At 44.1% G+C, this 21,013-nt stretch overlaps 1 protein-coding gene across 1 annotated transcript; it reads left to right on the top strand.

The window, feature by feature from the left end:
* Positions 1 to 4,631: 4,631 nt before the first annotated feature.
* LOC117524484 (gamma-crystallin M3-like) lies at positions 4,632 to 5,398 on the top strand. The gene is made up of 3 exons (XM_034186278.1): positions 4,632 to 4,670; positions 4,787 to 5,029; positions 5,121 to 5,398. The coding sequence occupies exons 1-3, from the start codon at positions 4,641 to 4,643 to the stop codon at positions 5,394 to 5,396; spliced, it is 549 nt and encodes a 182-aa protein (XP_034042169.1). The 5' UTR covers positions 4,632 to 4,640; the 3' UTR covers positions 5,397 to 5,398.
* The last annotated feature ends 15,615 nt before the right edge of the window (positions 5,399 to 21,013 follow it).

Here is a 21,013-nt window from a genome sequence, read left to right as displayed (position 1 = left end):
ACGCCACAGCAGTGAGAAGCACAACTGCAAACTGCACAACTCTCATCACAATTCCAGTATACTGTGTAACAAAACACCAAGTTACCATCAACAATTAGTCGAACACTTAATCACCTTTAATGTGTGCTGACAGCAAGTGTCCTCACCCTTCCTTGCTTCACGGGCTCAATGTGTCAAACCCAGGCGCGGTCCCCAGCGTCTCACAAACGGACATCACAAGGTCGAGTTCCCGGCAGTTCTGCTTGAATCACACATGCCTTAAATGCAGAACGCCATCCAATTATCTGCTTCAGCTGAAAGTCTTTAAGGTTGCATGTGAGCACCAGTCACAGGTGCTTCACATGATGTTGATGAGGGTGAGAACTCTTCAGCCAGCACCTTCTCCACAGAAGAATCAGTTTCCATGCCACCTGAAGAGCAAAGAAAAGAAAAGAACACCAAAACATCCAGCCACACCCCCCAACACACAACAATCACAACAGCAAACAATCTGTTGGAAGCGTCCATCTGAAAGCATGACATTAATAATACTGGACACAGTATGTGAGCCAAGTAAGAGACGGACAGTGTGTTAGATGCTATAAGAGACGGCGTTAGTCAGTACTGGATTTTTTAATTAAGATGATTTCCCTTACTGTTGCTGTTACTATTGGAAGGACAGTTCCCAGAGCCAACTTAACATTAGCTTGCCCTCTGGTCTTTGGTGTTTTATTTTATTATAACAGTCTAATAATTCTAACCATGGAATTGGTGGTTGGATTGGAATCATAGAGAATAATTTATTTATTTTTGGGATTACTCTCATTTTGATAGTTGCTGTTCTTCCAATAATAGATGATTCTAGATTCCTTCAATGTGCTACATTATTAATGATTGTTTACGGAGGTAAAATTGAGTGATTAGCTCAAAGGTGTGTGCAGAAATGTTAAACGCTAAATGTGCAATATTTCCAGTGTGTGAGAGAGCTGCCTCACCACCTCTACCTGTAGACAGAGGTTCAGATTCAGGTTCAGGTTCCTTTATTGATACCTGTAGGTAGATTTGTGTTGCAGTGACACAAAGCATCCAACTTATTAAACATATGGGACCCGACACAGACGTGAACATGCTCAGAGCCACACTGGACCACCGCCGGGCAACCAGCTAAAATTGTGCAAAATTTGCTTTGATAACTTGTTTATCTGAATAACAGCAGTTGGAATGAAGCTGTTCCTGTAGTGCTTTGTTCTGCACTTGGGGACTGTAAACCTCTGACCAGAGGGGAGAAGCTGGAATTCCTCATGTAGAGGGTGTGACTGGTGGGTTATCATATCCAGGTGATTCTCTGGAGCTGCCTGGTGTGCAGAGATTCGGGGAGAAGCTGTGGTCGACAAATTGCCATGACAATAAAAAATAAGACAGAACAGATTCAGTAAAAGATCGATGAAACAGTGTCATGGTGTTTTGTCAATGTTAAAAGACGACAAGCTTTCTTAAATAAAACAGATGCTGATGCTCTTTTATGCATACAACTTCACATTTGGTCTCAAAGTTCAGTTTACAGTCTATCGTAGTCCCCAGGTACTTATACGACTGCACAAGTTCCACCTTCTAACCCTTGATGACTGTGGCCTTGGATCTACACGGGTTCTTTCTGAAATCCACAATCATATATTTTGTCTTTAAAATGTTCAGCTGAAGGTGGGAAAGGAGGCAACGTGTTGTACCCTGCTGTATCTTGAAATTGTGGAACTTGTGACATGTATGTGGTTATCTTGTTTTGTATATGGAGCGTCTTATAAGTCCATGTGGGCTGGGCGTTGGGCAAGGTTTTCTGGGAACTGGAACAATAATTGATTTTTTTCCAGAGTAAAGGAACTATGTAATGGTCTACAGACTGCTGGAAGACTGGGCACCAGGCTGGTGTGAGCTCCTCTGAAAAAATCTTTAAAAGAAAAGCTGAGATGCCATCTGGGCCAGCAGACTTATTTTTCTGAACTCCGTTTTGTCTGGATCAACTACTAACCTAGTGCGCAAATCTGTAGGTGAAATGGAATTTAAAACATTAGCACAATCCAAAGAAAAATCCCGAGTCTCATATCTCAAATAGAAGTCTTTGAGCTCATTCACTTTTTTTTTATCATCATCTGTTACAAAGCTTTTCGTTTTTGTTGTCATGTTAGCTGCCACTTTCATTGAATCCCAAAGTTTTTTAGAGTCCACTGAGTCAAAATTCTGCTTGATGTTGTCCTTGTGCCTCTTCCTTGCATGCCTTAGAATCTGATTCAGTTCTTTTTGCACAGTTTTTAATCCCACCCGGTCATGATTCTTAAAAGACATGTTTTGCGGCTGATACAGTCTTAATAATATCCTTTTTGGTAACCACACAGTCAGTGCAAAACTGTCTGTAGTCTGTTATAGTATCCGTGGCCTCATCGATGTCCAGTGAATGAAAAATGTTCCAATCTGTACAGAGGGAAGATCTAACAGACATGGTCTTGATCTGTGGCTCGCTGCTCTTAAGGACAGTCTTGTAAAATGGGATTAGGTGTATTGTGTTGTGATCTGAATTAGACAGAGGAGGCTTTGCTCTGGCCCTGTAGGCATTCTTAATGTCACCATAACATTTATCTGAAATCTTATCATCCCGGTGGCACAGTCAACATACTGATCAAATCCAGGGAGGAACAGTTCCAGTTTACAGCTATTAAAATCACCAAGTATAAAAACAGGAGCACCAGGTGCACGTTGCAGTTGAAGGTGGACAAAGTCTGCAATTTGAGCTGCGGCTCGGACCACATTTCCACTTGGGGGAAGATAAACAGCAAAAATTAAAATATTACCAAACTTCCTTGGAAGGTAAAAGGGTGTCACGGAGAGGCACAGAAGTTCCACATCTCTGTATCACACCATCTCCCTGACGGTGTAATTCCTGCACCAGCCTTCATTAACGAACACACAGATGCCTCTGACTCAGCTCTTACCCGAGGATGCGCTCTGGTCCACTCGAATAGCACAGGAACCCTCCACATCAATAAGAGTCTGGAATGTGTTTCTGTGATCACAAGCATGCCCGACTCCCGGTACTCAAAGCTTACCGGGGCATTGGTAGCTCCTCCACCTTATTCCTCAGAGACCGCACATTGCATAGGATCATACCCAGCAGCGGCGGTCTGTTGCCTCCTTGCCGATAACGCTGGCGTATCCCTCCTCGTCTGCCTCTTCTCTGATGACGTGCTCTGCGGGCCGGTTGTAGCCTTAGAGTCTCCGGCAGATCAGCCAAAGGCATCCCGTAGATCGCAGGGAAAGAAGAGCATCTCTGGTGTAGGTGAGTGACCACTCACCTGCTTCCGCTTTCGCAAAAGTTTGGCAGATCCTCAGCAATTCCCAGATAATCAGCATTATTAAGAATCGGTGCATAAAAAATGCCATGGTGCTTTTCCCCACACAAACTGGCAAACAATGATCCAGACAATTAAAACATTTAAAAGTTTAAAAGCAGCAGCCGCAGCAGGAGTCGCAACGGGCAGCGCTACCGGAAATTCATGATCTTTGGGTAATGATTGAAAGAACAAGTGGTGCAAATGAGATTCCTCTGTCGAGTATCTGGGCTTAAACTCCTGGACAGGTTGAGAAGCTCGACTATCTGGGAGGGACTCAGAGTAGAGCCACTGCTTCTTCACATCAAAAGAAGCCTGCTGAGATGGCTGGACCATATGTTGAGGTTGCCCCCCAGATGTCTCCCTAGGGAAGTCTTCCAGGCATGTCAAACTAGGAGGAGGCACTGAGGAAGACCTGGGACATGTAGGAGGGCTCATACCTCCCAGTTGGCTTGGAAACATCTCGGGATCCCTCAGAAAGAGTTACAGGACTTGGCCAAGGATAGGGAAGTGTGGGATGAGCTCCTCTGTCTGCTGCCACCACAACCCAGACCTGGATAAGCAGCAGAAAGTGAATGAATGAAAACCTTTTTGTGCATCCAGTGACAATATGACTGATTTTTGTTTGTTGATTATATGAGTAATGTTTAATATTTAACAATCTACATGTGTGATTTTATGACTATGTACCTTTAATTAAACCAGTTAGATTAGGATGAATTATAGATGGGCTAATCTCCTGTTTTTGGAAACAAGAGCAGTGTGAATAAATGATAGTGGGCAGTAACTAAAGTTGATTTGGTTTCCATAGCAGTGTGATTATTGCAGAATTCATATTGTGTGGGATATTTGAATTCTGCTCCATTTAACATATTACTCTAATGAATACTGGGGCAAGAATTTCACTTTCGTTGTAATGCATTCTTGATTTTAAGTTCACCTGAACAATGAGTGTGTCTGATGAAAGAGGACAGGGATTACTGACTGGGTTTATGGTAAGCAGCTTGTAGGAAATAGTAAACCTCCCGTGTTTTGCCAAAGGTCTGATAACTTTAGGATTTAGAACGTACTGTAGGTATTGTGTTACCTGCTCAAAAAAAACATTCTGTGGTCTTTGAGGATTGAGTCATGTGGTACCATAGCCCTTTGTAGGCCTCTGTACCAGTTGCTGGCTCAGGGCTTTGCCCCGTGAGGCCCCTGGGTTCTGCAGGGATTTGTCAGGTATAAAAGCAACGGCTAAATGAAGCAGGACAGCAGTGCATCAGCAACTCAGATATAATTATGACAACCACTGACATGAATATGGGCAAGGTAAGCCACCTAACATTTTAGTTACACATGGCAAGCATGTTTGGGGTCATGCAATTAAACCTGCTTTCACTGCCAACTCAAAATACCATCTGTCTGTATGTTTTGCCTTTGAACAGATCATCTTCTACGAGGAGAGGAACTTCCAGGGGCGCTCCTACGAGTGCATGAGTGACTGCGCCGACATGTCCTCCTACCTGAGCAGGTGTCACTCCTGCAGGGTGGAGAGCGGCTGCTTCATGGTCTACGACCGCCCAAACTACATGGGCAACCAGTGGTTCATGAGGAGAGGCGAGTACCCTGACTACATGAACATGATGGGATGGAGTGGTGCTATCAGGTCTTGCAGGATGATTCCCATGGTAAGCACAAGACACCCTAAAAGAGAAATTCAAGCAGACACCAGCAGAAGACCACTGTTAATTCATGATGTGGGCTTGTTTCCTGCAACAGTACAGAGGCCAGTTCAGGATGAGGATCTATGAGAGGGAGAACTTTGGTGGCCAGATGTACGAGCTGATGGACGACTGCGACAACATGATGGACCGTTACCGCATGTCGGACTGCATGTCCTGCCACGTGATGGACGGCCACTGGCTGATGTACGAGCAGCCCCACTACAGAGGCAGGATGATGTACTTCAGACCTGGAGAGTACCGGAGCTTCAGGGACATGGGCTGGAGCGGCTCCAGGTTCATGAGCATGAGGCGCATCATGGACATGTGCTAGACCTTTCAATTTGAAATAAAAAATGCAACTTAATCCAAAAACTATTTGGGGTCAAAAAAGTCTCTGGGTTTTAATTTTCATTCATATCACATTCATATATTTCTAAATTTCATGGTTTTATACAACCCCTGGCAAAAATGATGGAATCACCGGCCTCGGAGGATGTTCATTCAGTTGTTTAATTTTGTAGAAAAAAAGCAGATCACAGACATGACACAAAACTAAAGTCATTTCAAATGGCAACTTTCTGGCTTTAAGAAACACTATAAGAAATCAGGAAAAAAATTGTGGCAGTCAGTAACGGTTACTTTTTTTAGACCAAGCAGAGGAAAAAAATATGGAATCACTCAATTCTGAGGAAAAAATTATGGAATCATGAAAAACAAAAGAACGCTCCAACACATCACTAGTATTTTGTTGCACCACCTCTGGCTTTTATAACAGCTTGCGGTCTCTGAGGCATGGACTTAATGAGTGACAAACAGTACTCTTCATCAATCTGGCTCCAACTTTCTCTGATTGCTGTTGACAGATCAACTTTGCAGGTTGGAGCCTTGTCATGGACCATTTTCTTCAACTTCCACCAAAGATTTTCAATTGGATTAAGATCCGGACTATTTGCAGGCCATGACATTGACCCTGTGTGTCTTTTTGCAAGGAATGTTTTCACAGTTTTTGCTCTATGGCAAGATGCATTATCATCTTGAAAAATGATTTCATCATCCCCAAACATCTTTTCAATTGATGGGATAAGAAAAGTGTCCAAAATATCAACGTAAACTTGTGCATTTATTGATGATGTAATGACAGCCATCTCCCCAGTGCCTTTACCTGACATGCAGCCCCATATCATCAATGACTGTGGAAATTTACATGTTCTCTTCAGGCAGTCATGTTTATAAATCTCATTGGAACGGCACCAAACAAAAGTTCCAGCATCATCACCTTGCCCAATGCAGATTTGAGATTCATCACTGAATATGACTTTCATCCAGTCATCCACAGTCCACGATTGCTTTTCCTTAGCCCATTGTAACCTTGTTTTTTTCTGTTTAGGTGTTAATGATGGCTTTTGTTTAGCTTTTCTGTATGTAAATCCCATTTCCTTTAGGCGGTTTCTTACAGTTCGGTCACAGACGTTGACTCCAGTTTCCTCCCATTCGTTCCTCATTTGTTTTGTTGTGCATTTTTCGATTTTTGAGACTTATTGCTTTAAGTTTTCTGTCTTGACGCTTTGATGTCTTCCTTGGTCTACCAGTATGTTTGCCTTTAACAACCTTCCCATGTTGTTTGTATTTGGTCCAGAGTTTAGACACAGCTGACTGTGAACAACCAACATCTTTTGCAACATTGTGTGATGATTTACCCTCTTTTAAGAGTTTGATAATCCTCTCCTTTGTTTCAATTGACATCTCTCGTGTTGGAGCCATGATTCATGTCAGTCCACTTGGTGCAACAGCTCTCCAAGGTGTGATCACTCCTTTTTAGATGCAGACTAATGAGCAGATCTGATTTGATGCAGGTGTTAGTTTGGGGGATGCAAATTTACAGGGTGATTCCATAATTTATTCCTCAGAATTGAGTGAGTCCATATTTTTTTTCCCTCTGCTTGGTCTAAAAAAGTAACAGTTACTGACTGCCACAATTTTTTTTTCTTGATTTCTTATAGTGTTTCTTAAAGCCAGAAAGTTGCCATTTGAAATGACTTTAGTTTTGTGTCATGTCTGTGAGCTGCTTTTTTTCTACAAAATTAAACAACTGAATGAACATCCTCTGAGGCCGGTGATTCCATCATTTTTGCCGGGGGTTGTATACGGTGCATCCGTATATAAAAGTATTCAAAGCACTTCACTTTTTACAGCCTTATTCCAAAATGGAGTAAATGAATTTTGTCCCACAAAATAATGAAAACATAAAGAATTTTTAAAAACTGTTTTCAAATTATTAAAAATTAAAAAGTACACAACTAAGAAATCACACGTACATAAGTATTCACAATGTTAACCTTTCCTGTCGAGTCTCCGGGCTTTTGTTGGGACACACAGGGGAGCTTCTTCTGGCTCCAGGGCTGAAGTCATGCTGGACTACAGGGTTAACCCCATTTGTCATTCACGGCAGTACGGTCTAGCAAAAGAGGAGACAGTAGAAGGTCCCCTGATGACCTGAAGCATTTATTTCACTCTGTTGCATTACAGGTGTTTCTGCTACTCTCCCCATCCCAAACAAACGGCACTTAACACAAAAAAAAACAGAACGGCTCGGTCCACACTTCTTCTTTTTTAACCCTCTCTCTGTTTCCTTTTTTTTTTTTTACCTCCCACACAACATGTGTGCCTCCTGCAGGTATGGTGGCACTAGTGTAACACTACCCCCACTCTGGATGGTGATAATTTCAAAATATTCCAACTCCAGCATGCATAGTCCGGACTAGGGTGCCGCGGGCAATTATCAAATATCACCATTATTGGGTGTATGTGCTGTAATAGTGTGGCAAATGATGTAATGCTCTTGTATTCCAGTAGATGGCAGCAAAGCGCGCAGTAACGCTGAGCCGTGTGCCGACAAGGAGGCGTGATCGCCATTTTAAATCCGGGCAAGTTAGTGATTTGTGTGCATAGAAGTTCACTTAGTCTCGTCAAGAAACAGGTGGAATATGTTGGAAAGCTGCGCATGTTGGCAAAGTCGCAAATGGAGGAACAAGGGAGACAATATTTCCTTCCATAAGTAAGTGGTTTTGGTTCTTGTTGTCACTTTGACCGTGATATCTGGATGATAAACAGCTGTATGTCTCCTGTCGTACCTGTGTCGCCCGATGACACGGATCATTAATTTCACTTATGTCTAGTTGATATTTTCCACTGCTAGACCAATGTCTAGTTAAAATTCTTGTCGTTAGTGACTAAAAATTGTTCGACAAGACTGGGGAGTTTTTTTTTTGCACCTTAAAATAATGAGATTAATGACCCGCGCTGTGCTGCCACACACACACACACACACACACACACACACCACTGACTTCATGAATGAAACTCGGTCAATAAAGGATAATTGTGTAAAAATATAATATATATAAATGTATTGTAATGGTTTTAGGAGCCGCGCTGTGTTGAACAGCAGCAGCTCAGCCGAGCAGCGCAGCTTAACAGCGCAGATCCGTGTAACTTTCAACACTAATATTTGTGAATGTGTGTGTGTCAGAGTAAGTTTAATACTTTCCTGACATCATTTAATGTCGTTTAATTTTACTGGCTCGATATCCAGGACAAAATGGCATTTTAACACGTATTTTGCGAGCATTTTTCTGAGTGTGTTCAGTCGTGAATCTCCAATGAAAATGCATTAACATCCGGGTACTTCACCAATATTTTGCCCGGTTAGGAGACGTCATGTCGCTGTCCATGAAGGGACATTTTCGTTTAGTGTGCAGCAATGGGACTGCGCTCTCTAGTTCTCATATACAGCTCCATGACTATAGTATACTATGTTACGTCATATCTGTACCGCACGTGTTGCTAACATGCTAACGCACCGTGTAGAGACAGTCGAGTTAGTAGTGTGTGACACGTGACACATGACAGTGGTGTGCCGCAGGATTTTGTAAATATAAAAAGGGTGCCGCGGCTCAAAAAAGGTTGAAAATCACTGCACTATATTCATTAAAAGAAAAATAACTCATCAAAACTTATCCAACGAGAGCAGTCAGTAAAGATGGTTGAGGAAACTGACTGAAGGAACTATTTAGAATAAACTAAACTCGACGCAAAGCCAATACACGAAAATTACATCTCACCCAAGGTCTTTTACTGGTTTCTGCATGAACATAATGAAAAATTACCAGAGGAAAAACTCACATAACAGTACATCGCCAACTCTACAGTTAAACTTGTAACTTTGCACGTAAATGTCCATAATAGTCCATAACAACTCAGCTCACCCACTCACCGAACCTGGTAGGCGGTCCCTTGCGCCACCTCGGTCTCTGGGGACGCGGGCTCTCATGCAGCTGTCTTTGGATTGTACCCCCACTATCATAAACGTCAGGTAGAAGTGAGGCAGGGGGAGTAGGAAAGACAACAGCAGGCTTGTCTCCAGATGGAGCTGGTGTGGGGCTTCAGACTCAAAATTTCTACCTTGGTCACTGTGCAATGTCTGTGGAGCCCCATAGCAGCACACCCACTCAGAAGCAAGCACTTCAGCCATGGTGACAGCTTAGTCATTAAGTAGGGAAAAGGCCTCCACCCATTTAAGGATATGATTCCTTCTTTATGTTCTCCAATGCCATATACCAACACAGGGCAGAGTAGCTACCTAAACTCTGTGAGTGAGATAGATTATCTCGTCAATAGTTTTATATCCTCTTTGAGGACAACTTTGGATGCTGTAGCTCCTCTGAAAAAGAGAACCTTAAATCAGAAGTGCCTGACTCCGTGGTATAACTCACAAACTCGCAGCTTAAAGCAGATAACCCGTAATTTGGAGATGAAATGGCATCTCACTAATTTAGAAGATCTTCACTTAGCCTGGAAAAAGAGTCAGTTGCTCTATAAAAAAAGCCCTCCGTAAAGCTAGGACATCTTACTACTCATCACTAATTGAAGAAAATAAGAACAACCCCAGGTTTCTTTTCAGCACTGTAGCCAGGCTGACAAAGAGTCAGAGCTCTATTGAGCCGAGTATTCCTTTAACTTTAACTAGTAATGACTTCATGACTTTCTTTGCTAATAAAATTTTAACTATTAGAGAAAAAATTACTCATAACCATCCCAAAGACATATTGTTCTCTTTAACTGCTTTCAGTGATGCCGGTATTTGGTTAGACTCTTTCTCTCCGATTGTTTTGTCTGAGTTATTTTCATTAGTTACTTCCTCCAAACCATCAACATGTCTATTAGACCCCATTCCTACAAGGCTGCTCAAGGAAGCCCTACCATTAATTAATGCTTCGGTCTTAAATATGATCAATCTATCTTTATTAGTTGGCTATGTACCACAGGCTTTTAAGGTGGCAGTAATTAAACCATTACTTAAAAAGCCATCACTTGACCCAGCTATCTTAGCTAATTATAGGCCAATCTCCAACCTTCCTTTTCTTTCAAAAATTCTTGAAAGGGTAGTTGTAAAACAGCTAACTGATCATCTGCAGAGGAATGGTCTATTTGAAGAGTTTCAGTCAGGTTTTAGAATTCATCATAGTACAGAAACAGCATTAGTGAAGGTTACAAATGATCTTCTTATGGCCTCAGACAGTGGACTCATCTCTGTGCTTGTTCTGTTAGACCTCAGTGCTGCTTTTGATAGTGTTGACCATAAAATTTTATTACAGAGATTAGAGCATGCCATAGGTATGAAAAGGCACTGTGCTGCAGTGGATTGAATCATATTTACCTAATAGATTACAATTTGTTCATGTAAATGGGGAATCTTCTTCACAGACTAAATTTAATTATGGAGTTCCACAAGGTTCTGTGCTAGGACCAATTTTATTCACTTTATACATGCTTCCCTTAGGCAGTATTATTAGACAGCATTGCTTAAATTGTTATTGTTACGCAGATGATACCCAGCTTTATCTATCCATGAAGCCAGAGGACACACACCATTTAGCTAAACTGCAAGATTGTCTTACAGACATAAAGACATGGATGACCTCTAATTTCCTGCTTTTAAATTCAGATAAAACTGAAGTTATTGTACTTGGCCCCACAAATCTTAGAAACATGGTGTCTAACCAGATCCTTACTCTGGATGGCATTACCCTGACCTCTAGTAATACTGTGAGAAATCTTAGAGTCATTTTTGATCAGGATATGTCATTCAATGCACATATTAAACAAATATGTAGGACTGCTTTTTTGCATTTGCACAATATCTCTAAAATTAGAAAGGTCTTGTCTCAGAGTGATGCTGAAAAACTAATTCATGCATTTATTTCCTCTAGGCTGGACTATTGTAATTCATTATTATCAGGTTGTCCTAAAAGTTCCCTGAAAAGCCTTCAGTTAATTCAAAATGCTGCAGCTAGAGTACTGACGGGGACTAGAAGGAGAGAGCATATCTCACCCATACTGGCCTCTCTTCATTGGCTTCCTGTTAATTCTAGAATAGAATTTAAATTCTTCTTCTTACTTATAAGGTTTTGAATAATCAGGTCCCATCTTATCTTAGGGACCTCATAGTACCATATCACCCCAATAGAGCACTTCGCTCTCAGACTGCAGGCTTACTTGTAGTTCCTAGGGTTTGTAAGAGTAGAATGGGAGGCAGAGCCTTCAGCTTTCAGGCTCCTCTCCTGTGGAACCAGCTCCCAATTTGGATCAGGGAGACAGACACCCTCTCTACTTTTAAGATTAGGCTTAAAACTTTCCTTTTTGCTAAAGCTTATAGTTAGGGCTGGATCAGGTGACCCTGAACCATCCCTTAGTTATGCTGCTATAGACTTAGACTGCTGGGGCGTTCCCATGATGCACTGAGTGTTTCTTTCTCTTTTTGCTCTGTATGCACCACTCTGCATTTAATCATTAGTGATTGATCTCTGCTCTCTTCCACAGTATGTGTGTTTCCTGGTTCTCTCCCTCAGCCCCAACCAGTCCCAGCAGAAGACTGCCCCTCCCTGAGCCTGGTTCTACTGGAGGTTTCTTCCTTCCTTGGAGTTTTTCCTTCCCACTGTCGCCAAGTGCTTGCTCACAGGGGGTCGTTTTGACCGTTGGGGTTTTTCCGTAATTATTGTACGGCTTTGCCCTGCAATATAAAGCACCTTGGGGCAACTGTTTGTTGTGATTTGGCGCTATATAAATAAAATTGATTTGATTTGAAGAAATAATCCTGAATGACAAGGATGTAGCAATTCTTGCAATCAGTTTCGTTCAGCAGCCCCATGATGTCTAAAGCAACCTGTTCCATTGGTGCACCCACACGAACAGTTCCCATGGGAGCTTGTGGTGTTTCCAGTGGTCTGGTTTTAGCCGCACAGCTCATGCAGGTCTGGCATCATAAAACAGCATCCTCTCGCATATGGTACCAGTAGAACTGAGTTTGAAGGTGGGCCACACTGCGCTCCACTCCAAAGTGTCCCCCAACTGGTCCTTCATGCATGTGCTCAAAGATGGGCATGCAGAAGCACAATTTGGGGATAAAACTGCTTGTCATCTAGACAGTAAAATCTTCAGGTGAGTACTCCCTCCTTAAGTTAAAGTCTTTTTCATTGGCTCCAATAAGCTTTTGTCGCTGGGCTGTGGGGAGACACAGAAGTCCACTGAGGGCACTCAGCACAGGTCTCCATCCATGTTTTGATTGGCGCAATGTCAGGGTCTGCCTCCTGGGCTCTGCAAAGCTGCTCTGTGGTCCAGCCAGGAAACAGTGGGGTCTGGTTTGACTTTGTCAAGTATATCTTAGCCTCTGTAGTGATTAAGGGCTCAGTGCTGGTTTCAGCTACCCCCACTGAACTTGACATTGCCAGGTTGACGCCAGAATCCAACTCACACTGCACTCCATGATGACAAAAGTTTTTATTGTGGGCCGTGAGGTCTTGTAGCTTACAGGGACATGACTGGCGACAGGGACACCTCGACATGCTATCCACATTGTCATGCTCGCGGCCTGGCCAGTGGATAATATTGAAGCTATACTCTGCAAGTTTTTCAAGCCATCTTGCCAGCTGCCCCTCAGGTTCTTTCATCTGGGTTAGTCATCGTAGGCTGCTGTGGTCAGTACATACTGCAAAAGGACGCCCTAGAAGGTACTGCCAGAAGTGGGATGTAAATTCAGCTACCATCAACAGTTCCCACCTGGTGCCAGCTGCCCCTCAGGTTCTTTCATCTGGGTTAGTCATCTTAGGCTGTTATGGTCAGTACATACTGCAAAAGGACGCCCCAGAAGGTACTGCCAGAAGTGGGACGTAAATTCAGCTACCATCAACAGTTCCCACCTGGTCGTACAATAGTTCTGCTCTGTTCTTGACAACTTACAGCTTCCATAAGCCAGAACATGCTCCATCCCCTGATATACTTGGGACAGAACAGCCGCGATGCCAGTATCACTTGCATCAATGTCTAAGATCATCTCGCCTTGGTCGAGTGGGTAGCCGAGCACGGGTGCAGTGGTTAGGAGATTTTTGAGTGTGTTGAAGGCTGCTTGTTGCTTTGTGCCCCACTGAAAATGGGCATGGTTCTGTGTCAAGGAGTGCAAAGGCTCAACTATTGTAGCAAAGTCTTTTGCAAATCCATGATAATAGAAAGCAAGGCCAACAAATCTGCGGACGGCCTGAACAGACGTTGGGATTGGCCACTCCTTCACTTTGTGGACTTTGTCAGGGTCGGTGACCACAACTTGTTCTGACACAGTGTGTCCAAGTAAGGGTTAGGGTTACCTGGTGGCAGAAAAGGAAACACTTGGTGGGTTTCAACTTCAGGTTGGCTTAGTGGAGTCAGTCAAAGACCTGGCTGAGCCACATCAGCATTTTAGATGCATCCTGGGCTAGCACAGTGATATCATCGAGATACACAAGGCATGTTTCCCACTGTAACCCAGCCAGCCCACGGTCCATAAGCCGCTGGAATGTTGTGGGCGCATTGCACAACCCAAATGGCATGACATTCCACTCAAACAGTCCACTTCTGGTGCAGAACGCTGCAGCCCAGTGTGCTCTGGGAGTAAGCTCCACTTGCCAGGACCCTGAGGCAAGGTCAAGTGTGCTGAACCACTTGGCAGAAGACAGGGTGTCGAGGGTATCTTGAATATGGGGGAGAGGATAAGCATCTTTAATAGTACAGTCATTAAGAGCTCTATAATCTATGCAAAGGAGATACGTACCATCCTTTTTGAGAACCATGACAATAGGTGACGCCCAGCTGCTGTGGCTGTAATGGGCCAGGCCATCGTACATAAGCTTTGCCCGATCTGTTGCTCAGCATCGTGTTGTTTTTCTGCCACCAACCGGCGGGGTGGCAGCTTGACTGGTGCTCCAGGCAAAGTGATTATGTCATGTTGGACTAAGTTGGTGCGGCCAAGGTTGTTAGGACCAGAAGAAAACACACCTCTGTAGGTACAAAGCAGCTCTGCCAGATAGCCCCTTTCCTCATCAGTAAGGTCGGGGGTGTTGTGTGGGCCACTGAAGAGGAGGTACTGCTGGCCCACCACCACAAGATGGTGCCCTGCTTGAAGTGCGGGCTTCAAGCACGAGAGGGCGTCGGAGCAACCGGGAGTGACAGCTGTCACTCATCATCCGTACCAGCTGTCACTCATCCACTACTCAACACCATCACCATAAAGGCCGGACTGCAACTCCACCTCCCCGTGGAGAAATCAGCTACCATTCAGGTAACTTCTCTGCTGACTTACATTGAGTAATAATCTGAACTTCTTTGCAGCCGTTTTCCTGTGGTGTGTCCTTATCTGTGGGATTGGCGTTTGGTGTGGACTGCGACGGCTTCGCCTCACACCCCAAACCAGATAAGTGGTTAAACAGGAGCTGCACGAGTGTGTGATTGGAGGTGGAGGTGCTCCCTCCTAACTAAACACAGACTGTCGGATTACTGAGTGTGCGAACTCGCACTCATCAATACTGTTTCTGTTCTCTGCCAGCAGTACCGGGTCTGACTGCTGAAGACAGTGGCCACCTGGGGCGCAGGGCTTGGTGGCTCCGGTGTTCTTCAGATCCGTTGGTGGTGGAAGCTGTGTGGGATCCGGCTCTTCTCTCGCCAGGCGTCTTCTATCGTCGAGCCTGCCCACACGTCACCTGGTGTATGATTGACAGTCACTATATTGTTATTGTCTGTACGTCGTTGTGCGATTCACAACATTAAATTGTTACTTTTGGCTTATCCATTGTCCGTTCATTACTGCCCCCTGTTGTGGGTCCGTGTCATGACACTTTCACAACAGGGGAAGCTTTGGGTATAGAGTTTGTGCAAATGCGGTGGAACAGTGGAAGGAGCAGTAGCTGATTGCTCATTTGGAATGGCAACAGAGAGCTGCAGTGTTTTGCCTGGATGGTGGAACCCTGCTACAGCCCCTTCCTTTATTGTCAGCTGTAGTTCCAGGATTGAAGAGTTGAATGGGTACAGCTTTGGTGGGCCGGGGTGCCACCAGGACATGGGCAAAAAGCAGTTTATTTTTCTCTACAAAACCTTTAGTTGGGCTGAGCATCAGTTCTTCATGAACAGGGCCCCTGAAGCGCACCCCACCTTTTACTATGTACTCTCTCCCAGGCTCAATGACTACAGTCTGGGCAATTCTAGCAGCATCTGCTTTGGAGTTACCCCGAAGAGAGAAATAAGGGGCCTCCTCGTCAAACAGGGTGATGCGCTGGTTACCAAAATCTAGGTGCGCCCGGGCTTGTTCCAGGAATGGATGACCAAGTAATGCTTCATTACTGCCAATGTCAACTACCACACTCACTTGGTGACTAGTGATCTGAACCAGAACATGCGCTTTACCAAGAACGGGGACGTCGCCGCGCCCAACACGAACAAGAGTCCTTACAGAAGTTGTGTGTAGTGGGGGGCGAAGAGCTGGGCTGATTGAGTTATAGAGGTCCAGGGGTAGCACATTTCTTCTGGCGCCAATGTCTAGGACAGCACATGTATCTAGTCCATAGAGCTGCATGTTGATGCTCATTTCTTGGCTGCTGGTATTGAGATGGAGTACTGTCACCCCCTGGCTGTCAGTTGGATCAAAAGCAGTAGGATCAAAAGAGACTTGAGCTTTTGTCATCTTTGTAGGGGAAGGGCAATGTTTTTGAAAATAGCCTATGCCAGAACAGTTTCTGCAGCGAACTACCCCACCTTTTAAGGCTTAAAGTCTTTGTTTCTGGCAGGTGGGCTGCAGAGAAAAAAGTTCTGTATTCAGGGCTATTTGGAAGGGGAGCAAACTCTTGTGGGTGTTCAATTGTTCCTTCCCTGACTACAGCAGCATGCTGTCTCCTGTCAGGCACATTACATACACCAGTTTGCATTGGATTGGTAATGTTACTAGCAGCTTGTTTTATGGGCTAGGGTGTGAGGCTGTTGCTCCAGCAGCTTTTGTATTATCTCAGTGTTGCCCACAGCACTGGTGAAAACTTCCACGCCAATAGTGTCTTATTCAGTTTCAGTCCGGTCACTGTAAGCCACTGTTATTTTCCCATAGATGTCATCCCTCAAAGCATGAAGGGACTCACATGGGCTGCAGACATGTTGCCTCAGTTCAATGACCACAGCAGCTGCATACTCTGAAGAAGGGCCGTAGGCAAACTCCATCTCCTCCACTAGGTGGCAGTAATCCTATTGTAAAGACCGGGGGTTTCGATGAACAATTGCACCTGCAGACCCTATTAAACAGAACTTAAGTTGGATAGTTTTGTGCATGCGGGAACATAGTGCAAGCAGCTGCAGCATGTGTAACCACATCGTGCAGCTGCTGGGGAAAAAAAAATACATGCCACCCATGGGATTCGAACCTGCAGTTTCCAAAAGCTCTGATTGCCAGCTAGAAATGATACCACTGAGCTACCATCAGTGTCCTGTAAAAGGTGTGGGAAAATGTTTGATATCAACAAGGACATGGACGTATTTAAAAAAAAAATACAACCACACACCATATAAATACACCGCATTTTATTGAATCCCTCTTGTCAAGCGAACAATACAAGTATGAACTGTCTGTTCCTCTGTAGATGACCCATGGTCACAGATGTACAGTCATGAAAGGACATGAATGAGAAGCAGGGTGCTCTTATCAAGTCCACATCTGCTGGCCTGCTGTGTCCAGTCGACACCGTGCATGTGTTCTCCCTGACACACGTCTTGTGGATGGTGTGCTGCAGGACAGACACCATGTCACGTGGAACAGAGCTCACGTGGGTGGCGTGACATTCAGATCGCCCACTGCGTGTTATGATCTGATGGTCCGTTTCACCTGGGGCTCCCTGACAATGTTTGCAGCGTGCGCACACTCGCTGCAGCCCATTGCAAAAGCAATATATTTTTATTTATGTCCCCGTAATGACAGCAAGCAGACACACGTGGGTCACAGTGGGCAGTTATTAGATTATGTCAATCCAAACACAATATGTGTTCTCTCCCATATGGAAAAGAAATAGAAAAAACTTATAAGAAGTTACATCAGTTCCAATATAATAAACTTTATATTTGACATGTGTTGTTCTTATACGTCTCAGTTTGATATTACACATATCTACTAAGGATTCTGTATGTGGAATTACTGTCATATATTGTTCTTTTAAGTTCCCAATTTATATAAGTCACATATTGTACAATTTTACTAAGGATCTTAAATCTGGTTTGGTTGCCACATGCATTACTTACAAGTTCCAGATAGAAAAGATACAAACTTTATAAAAATTTATGTATATCTTTTCCATATGGGTTAGCCATGATGTCCAGAACCACAGATCTCCACAGCTGCTCCTGTGGGTGGCCACACCCAGTCAGTTCAGCGCTCACACCAACATGTCACTGTGTCTGTTTGCAACTTCACACTCGTGGGGCACTTAGACAGATTTCACGTCCAGCTCGACAGTGACCGTCTGCTGATTGTTTTTGTGTTAATAGTGTGACTGGCTACACATTTTCTAAGTGCCATGTGAGCGGTGTTAGATGTTCATGTGTGTCAGCTGCCGCGAGAGGGTTCAATGGACTCTCACAGCACACACTCTGTCTTTCAGCCGCTGGTGTGTGAAAGTAGTTGCAGTAACAGGTGTATGAGGCATTGGAGGCAGCTATGATTTTACACGTATTGCATACGATTCCTGCTTCAAGCAGGCTTCATACGCAATTCCACCACATCCAGACTAAGTGTGAAGGGGCGCTAAAGTATAACAGATAATACAAACAGTGACAAAGGTAATAATGAATGGAAAATCAAAGACCGTGGATCAAAGGGGGAAACATGAACACAGGTAAGACCAAAACATGAGATAAGCCCAGAACAGGGCAGAACCATGACAGGCTGATCCACTTACACCTTATGTAACAGCTCGTGCTTTGTGTTCTTGGGTGTATTACAAACGCAACACTTTTGGTTTTGCTCCCATTTTGTATGAGATGAACTCAAAGATCTAAAACTTTTTCCACATACACAATATCACCATTTCCCTCAAATATTGTTCACAAACCAGTCTAAATCTGTGATAGTGAGCACTTCTCCTTTGCTGAGATAATCCATCCCACCTCACAGGTGTGCCATATCAAGATGCTGATTAGACACGATGATTAGTGCACAGGTGTGCCTTAGACTGCCCACAATAAAAGGCCACTCTGAAAGGTGCAGTTTTGTTTTATTGGGGGGGGATACCAGTCAGTATCTGGTGTGACCACCATTTGCCCCATGCAGTGCAACACATCTCCTTCGCATAGAGTTGATCAGGTTGTCACTTGTGGCCTGTGGAATGTTGGTCCACTCCTCTTCAATGGCTGTGCGAAGTTGCTGGATATTGGCAGGAACTGGTACACGCTGTCGTATACGCCGGTCCAGAGCATCCCAAACATGCTCAATGGGTGACATGTCCGGTGAATATGCCGGCCATGCAAGAACTGGGACATTTTCAGCTTCCAAGAATTGTGTACAGATCCTTGCAACATGGGGCCGTGCATTATCCTGCTGCAACATGAGGTGATGTTCTTGGATGTATGGCACAACAATGGGCCTCAGGATCTCATCACGGTATCTCTGTGCATTCAAAATGCCATCAATAAAATGCACCTGTGTTCTTCATCCATAACAGACGCCTGCCCATACCATAACCCCACCGCCACCATGGGCCACTCGATCCACAACACTGACATCAGAAAACCGCTCACCCACACGACGCCACACACACTGTCTGCCATCTGCCCTGAACAGTGTGAACCGGGATTCATCCGTGAAGAGAATACCTCTCCAACGTGCCAAACGCCAGCGAATGTGAGCATTTGCCCACTCAAGTCGGTTACGACAACGAACTGGAGTCAGGTCGAGACCCCGATGAGGACGACGAGCATGCAGATGAGCTTCCCTGAGATGGTTTCTGACAGTTTGTGCAGAAATTCTTTGGTTATGCAAACCGATTGTTTCAGCAGCTGTCCGAGTGGCTGGTCTCAGACGATCTTGGAGGTGAACATGCTGGATGTGGAGGTCCTGGGCTGGTGTGGTTACACGTGGTCTGCGGTTGTGAGGCTGGTTGGATGTACTGCCAAATTCTCTGAAACGCCTTTGGAGACGGCTTATGGTAGAGAAATGAACATTCAATACACGAGCAACAGCTCTGGTTGACATTCCTGCTGTCAGCATGCCAATTGCACGCTCCCTCAAATCTTGCGACATCTGTGGCATTGTGCTGTGTGATAAAACTGTACCTTTCAGAGTGGCCTTTTATTGTGGGCAGTCTAAGGCACACCTGTGCACTAATCATGGTGTCTAATCAGCATCTTGATATGGCACACCTGTGAGGTGGGATGGATTATCTCAGCAAAGGAGAAGTGCTCACTATCACAGATTTAGACTGGTTTGTGAACAATATTTGAGGGAAATGGTGATATTGTGTATGTGGAAAAAGTTTTAGATCTTTGAGTTCATCTCATACAAAATGGGAGCAAAACCAAAAGTGTTGCATTTATATTTTTGTTGAGTAGAAAGTCAAAGAAGAAATTAATAGGTCACAGAGCCTTTTCTTATTGTGCACCTATTTTTTGAAACAGTTTGTACATGGAGGCTGGGAGCTGCAGTCCCACAGAATCAGAACCAGATGATGATGAAGAGTGGGCCGGAGATGAAGAGTGGAATGAGTCTGAGGTATGGAAACCTGAGCCAGGTGAAACGGTGAACTGATGAGGTGGTGATGACCAGAGCCAGGGGGTCACCTGCGGAGCTGTCAAGGTACAGATTCACTACGGAGGAGCAACAGACACAGGTGAGTGGCATGCAGTTACACGCGAGGGCAACAAAGGTGTGCTGGAATGCTTACTGTTTGAATTATGCTGTTTAGAGAGAGAACACTGGCAAAAAGTTCTTCACTGCGTTGGAACGCGCAAAAACTCTATTTAGGAAAATAGAGAGGTCAGGATTCCAAGAAGTGAAAGGTGAGTTTCTGGCGAGGGTGAAGTGCTGAACCGGGGTTTAAATGTAGCTGGGTTGATGAGTAGCAGTTGTGGTGTTCAGCTCCACAGCATGGAAACAGAGAGAGAGGAGAGACAGAATCAGGCAGGGCCCAAGGCAGCACACAACAAAGGTTCTTAATCTCAGTGGGAGCTTTTCCTGGTTAAATAAAGGTTAAAAACTGAGCTTCACTATCAGACCCAGAATTTAGATGTAGTGAGACTGAGACCTGTTCCATTGTTAATAATATGAATTAAAAGGAGAGGAAGCATAGTTTTAGGGCTGCAGCAATTGATTATTTTAGTAATATATATTATTTTAGTAATATTTTAGTATTCTATCAATTATTCTGGTGATTAATTGAGTAATCGGATAAAAAGTACTTTTGTGTTTTTAAACATCAATAGTCCAGGGCTCTTCCTAAGCAAAGACCCTGTGTCAAAGTCTTGACATTTTGCTGAAATGGCGATGGGATGTGGCTTTCTGTTGTTTTTTGTTTTCCCCAACTTGTAAGATTTAACCATTTTGAGGTTTTTTTTATTAGTTTT

Source organism: Thalassophryne amazonica, chromosome 14 (assembly GCF_902500255.1).
Source record: "Thalassophryne amazonica chromosome 14, fThaAma1.1, whole genome shotgun sequence".
NCBI lineage: Eukaryota > Metazoa > Chordata > Actinopteri > Batrachoidiformes > Batrachoididae > Thalassophryne > Thalassophryne amazonica.
Note: the sequence above shows the minus strand (reverse complement) of the source record. Positions and strands in the feature narration are given on the sequence as shown.

Bases quoted from the DNA above. Each gene is read 5' to 3' on its own strand.
- LOC117524484 (XM_034186278.1), top strand. From the start codon at position 4,641: ATGACAACCACTGACATGAATATGGGCAAG. The intron at 4,671-4,786 runs GTAAGCCACCTA...GCCTTTGAACAG, and splicing joins CTGACATGAATATGGGCAAG to ATCATCTTCTACGAGGAGAG. The intron at 5,030-5,120 runs GTAAGCACAAGA...TTCCTGCAACAG, and splicing joins CTTGCAGGATGATTCCCATG to TACAGAGGCCAGTTCAGGAT.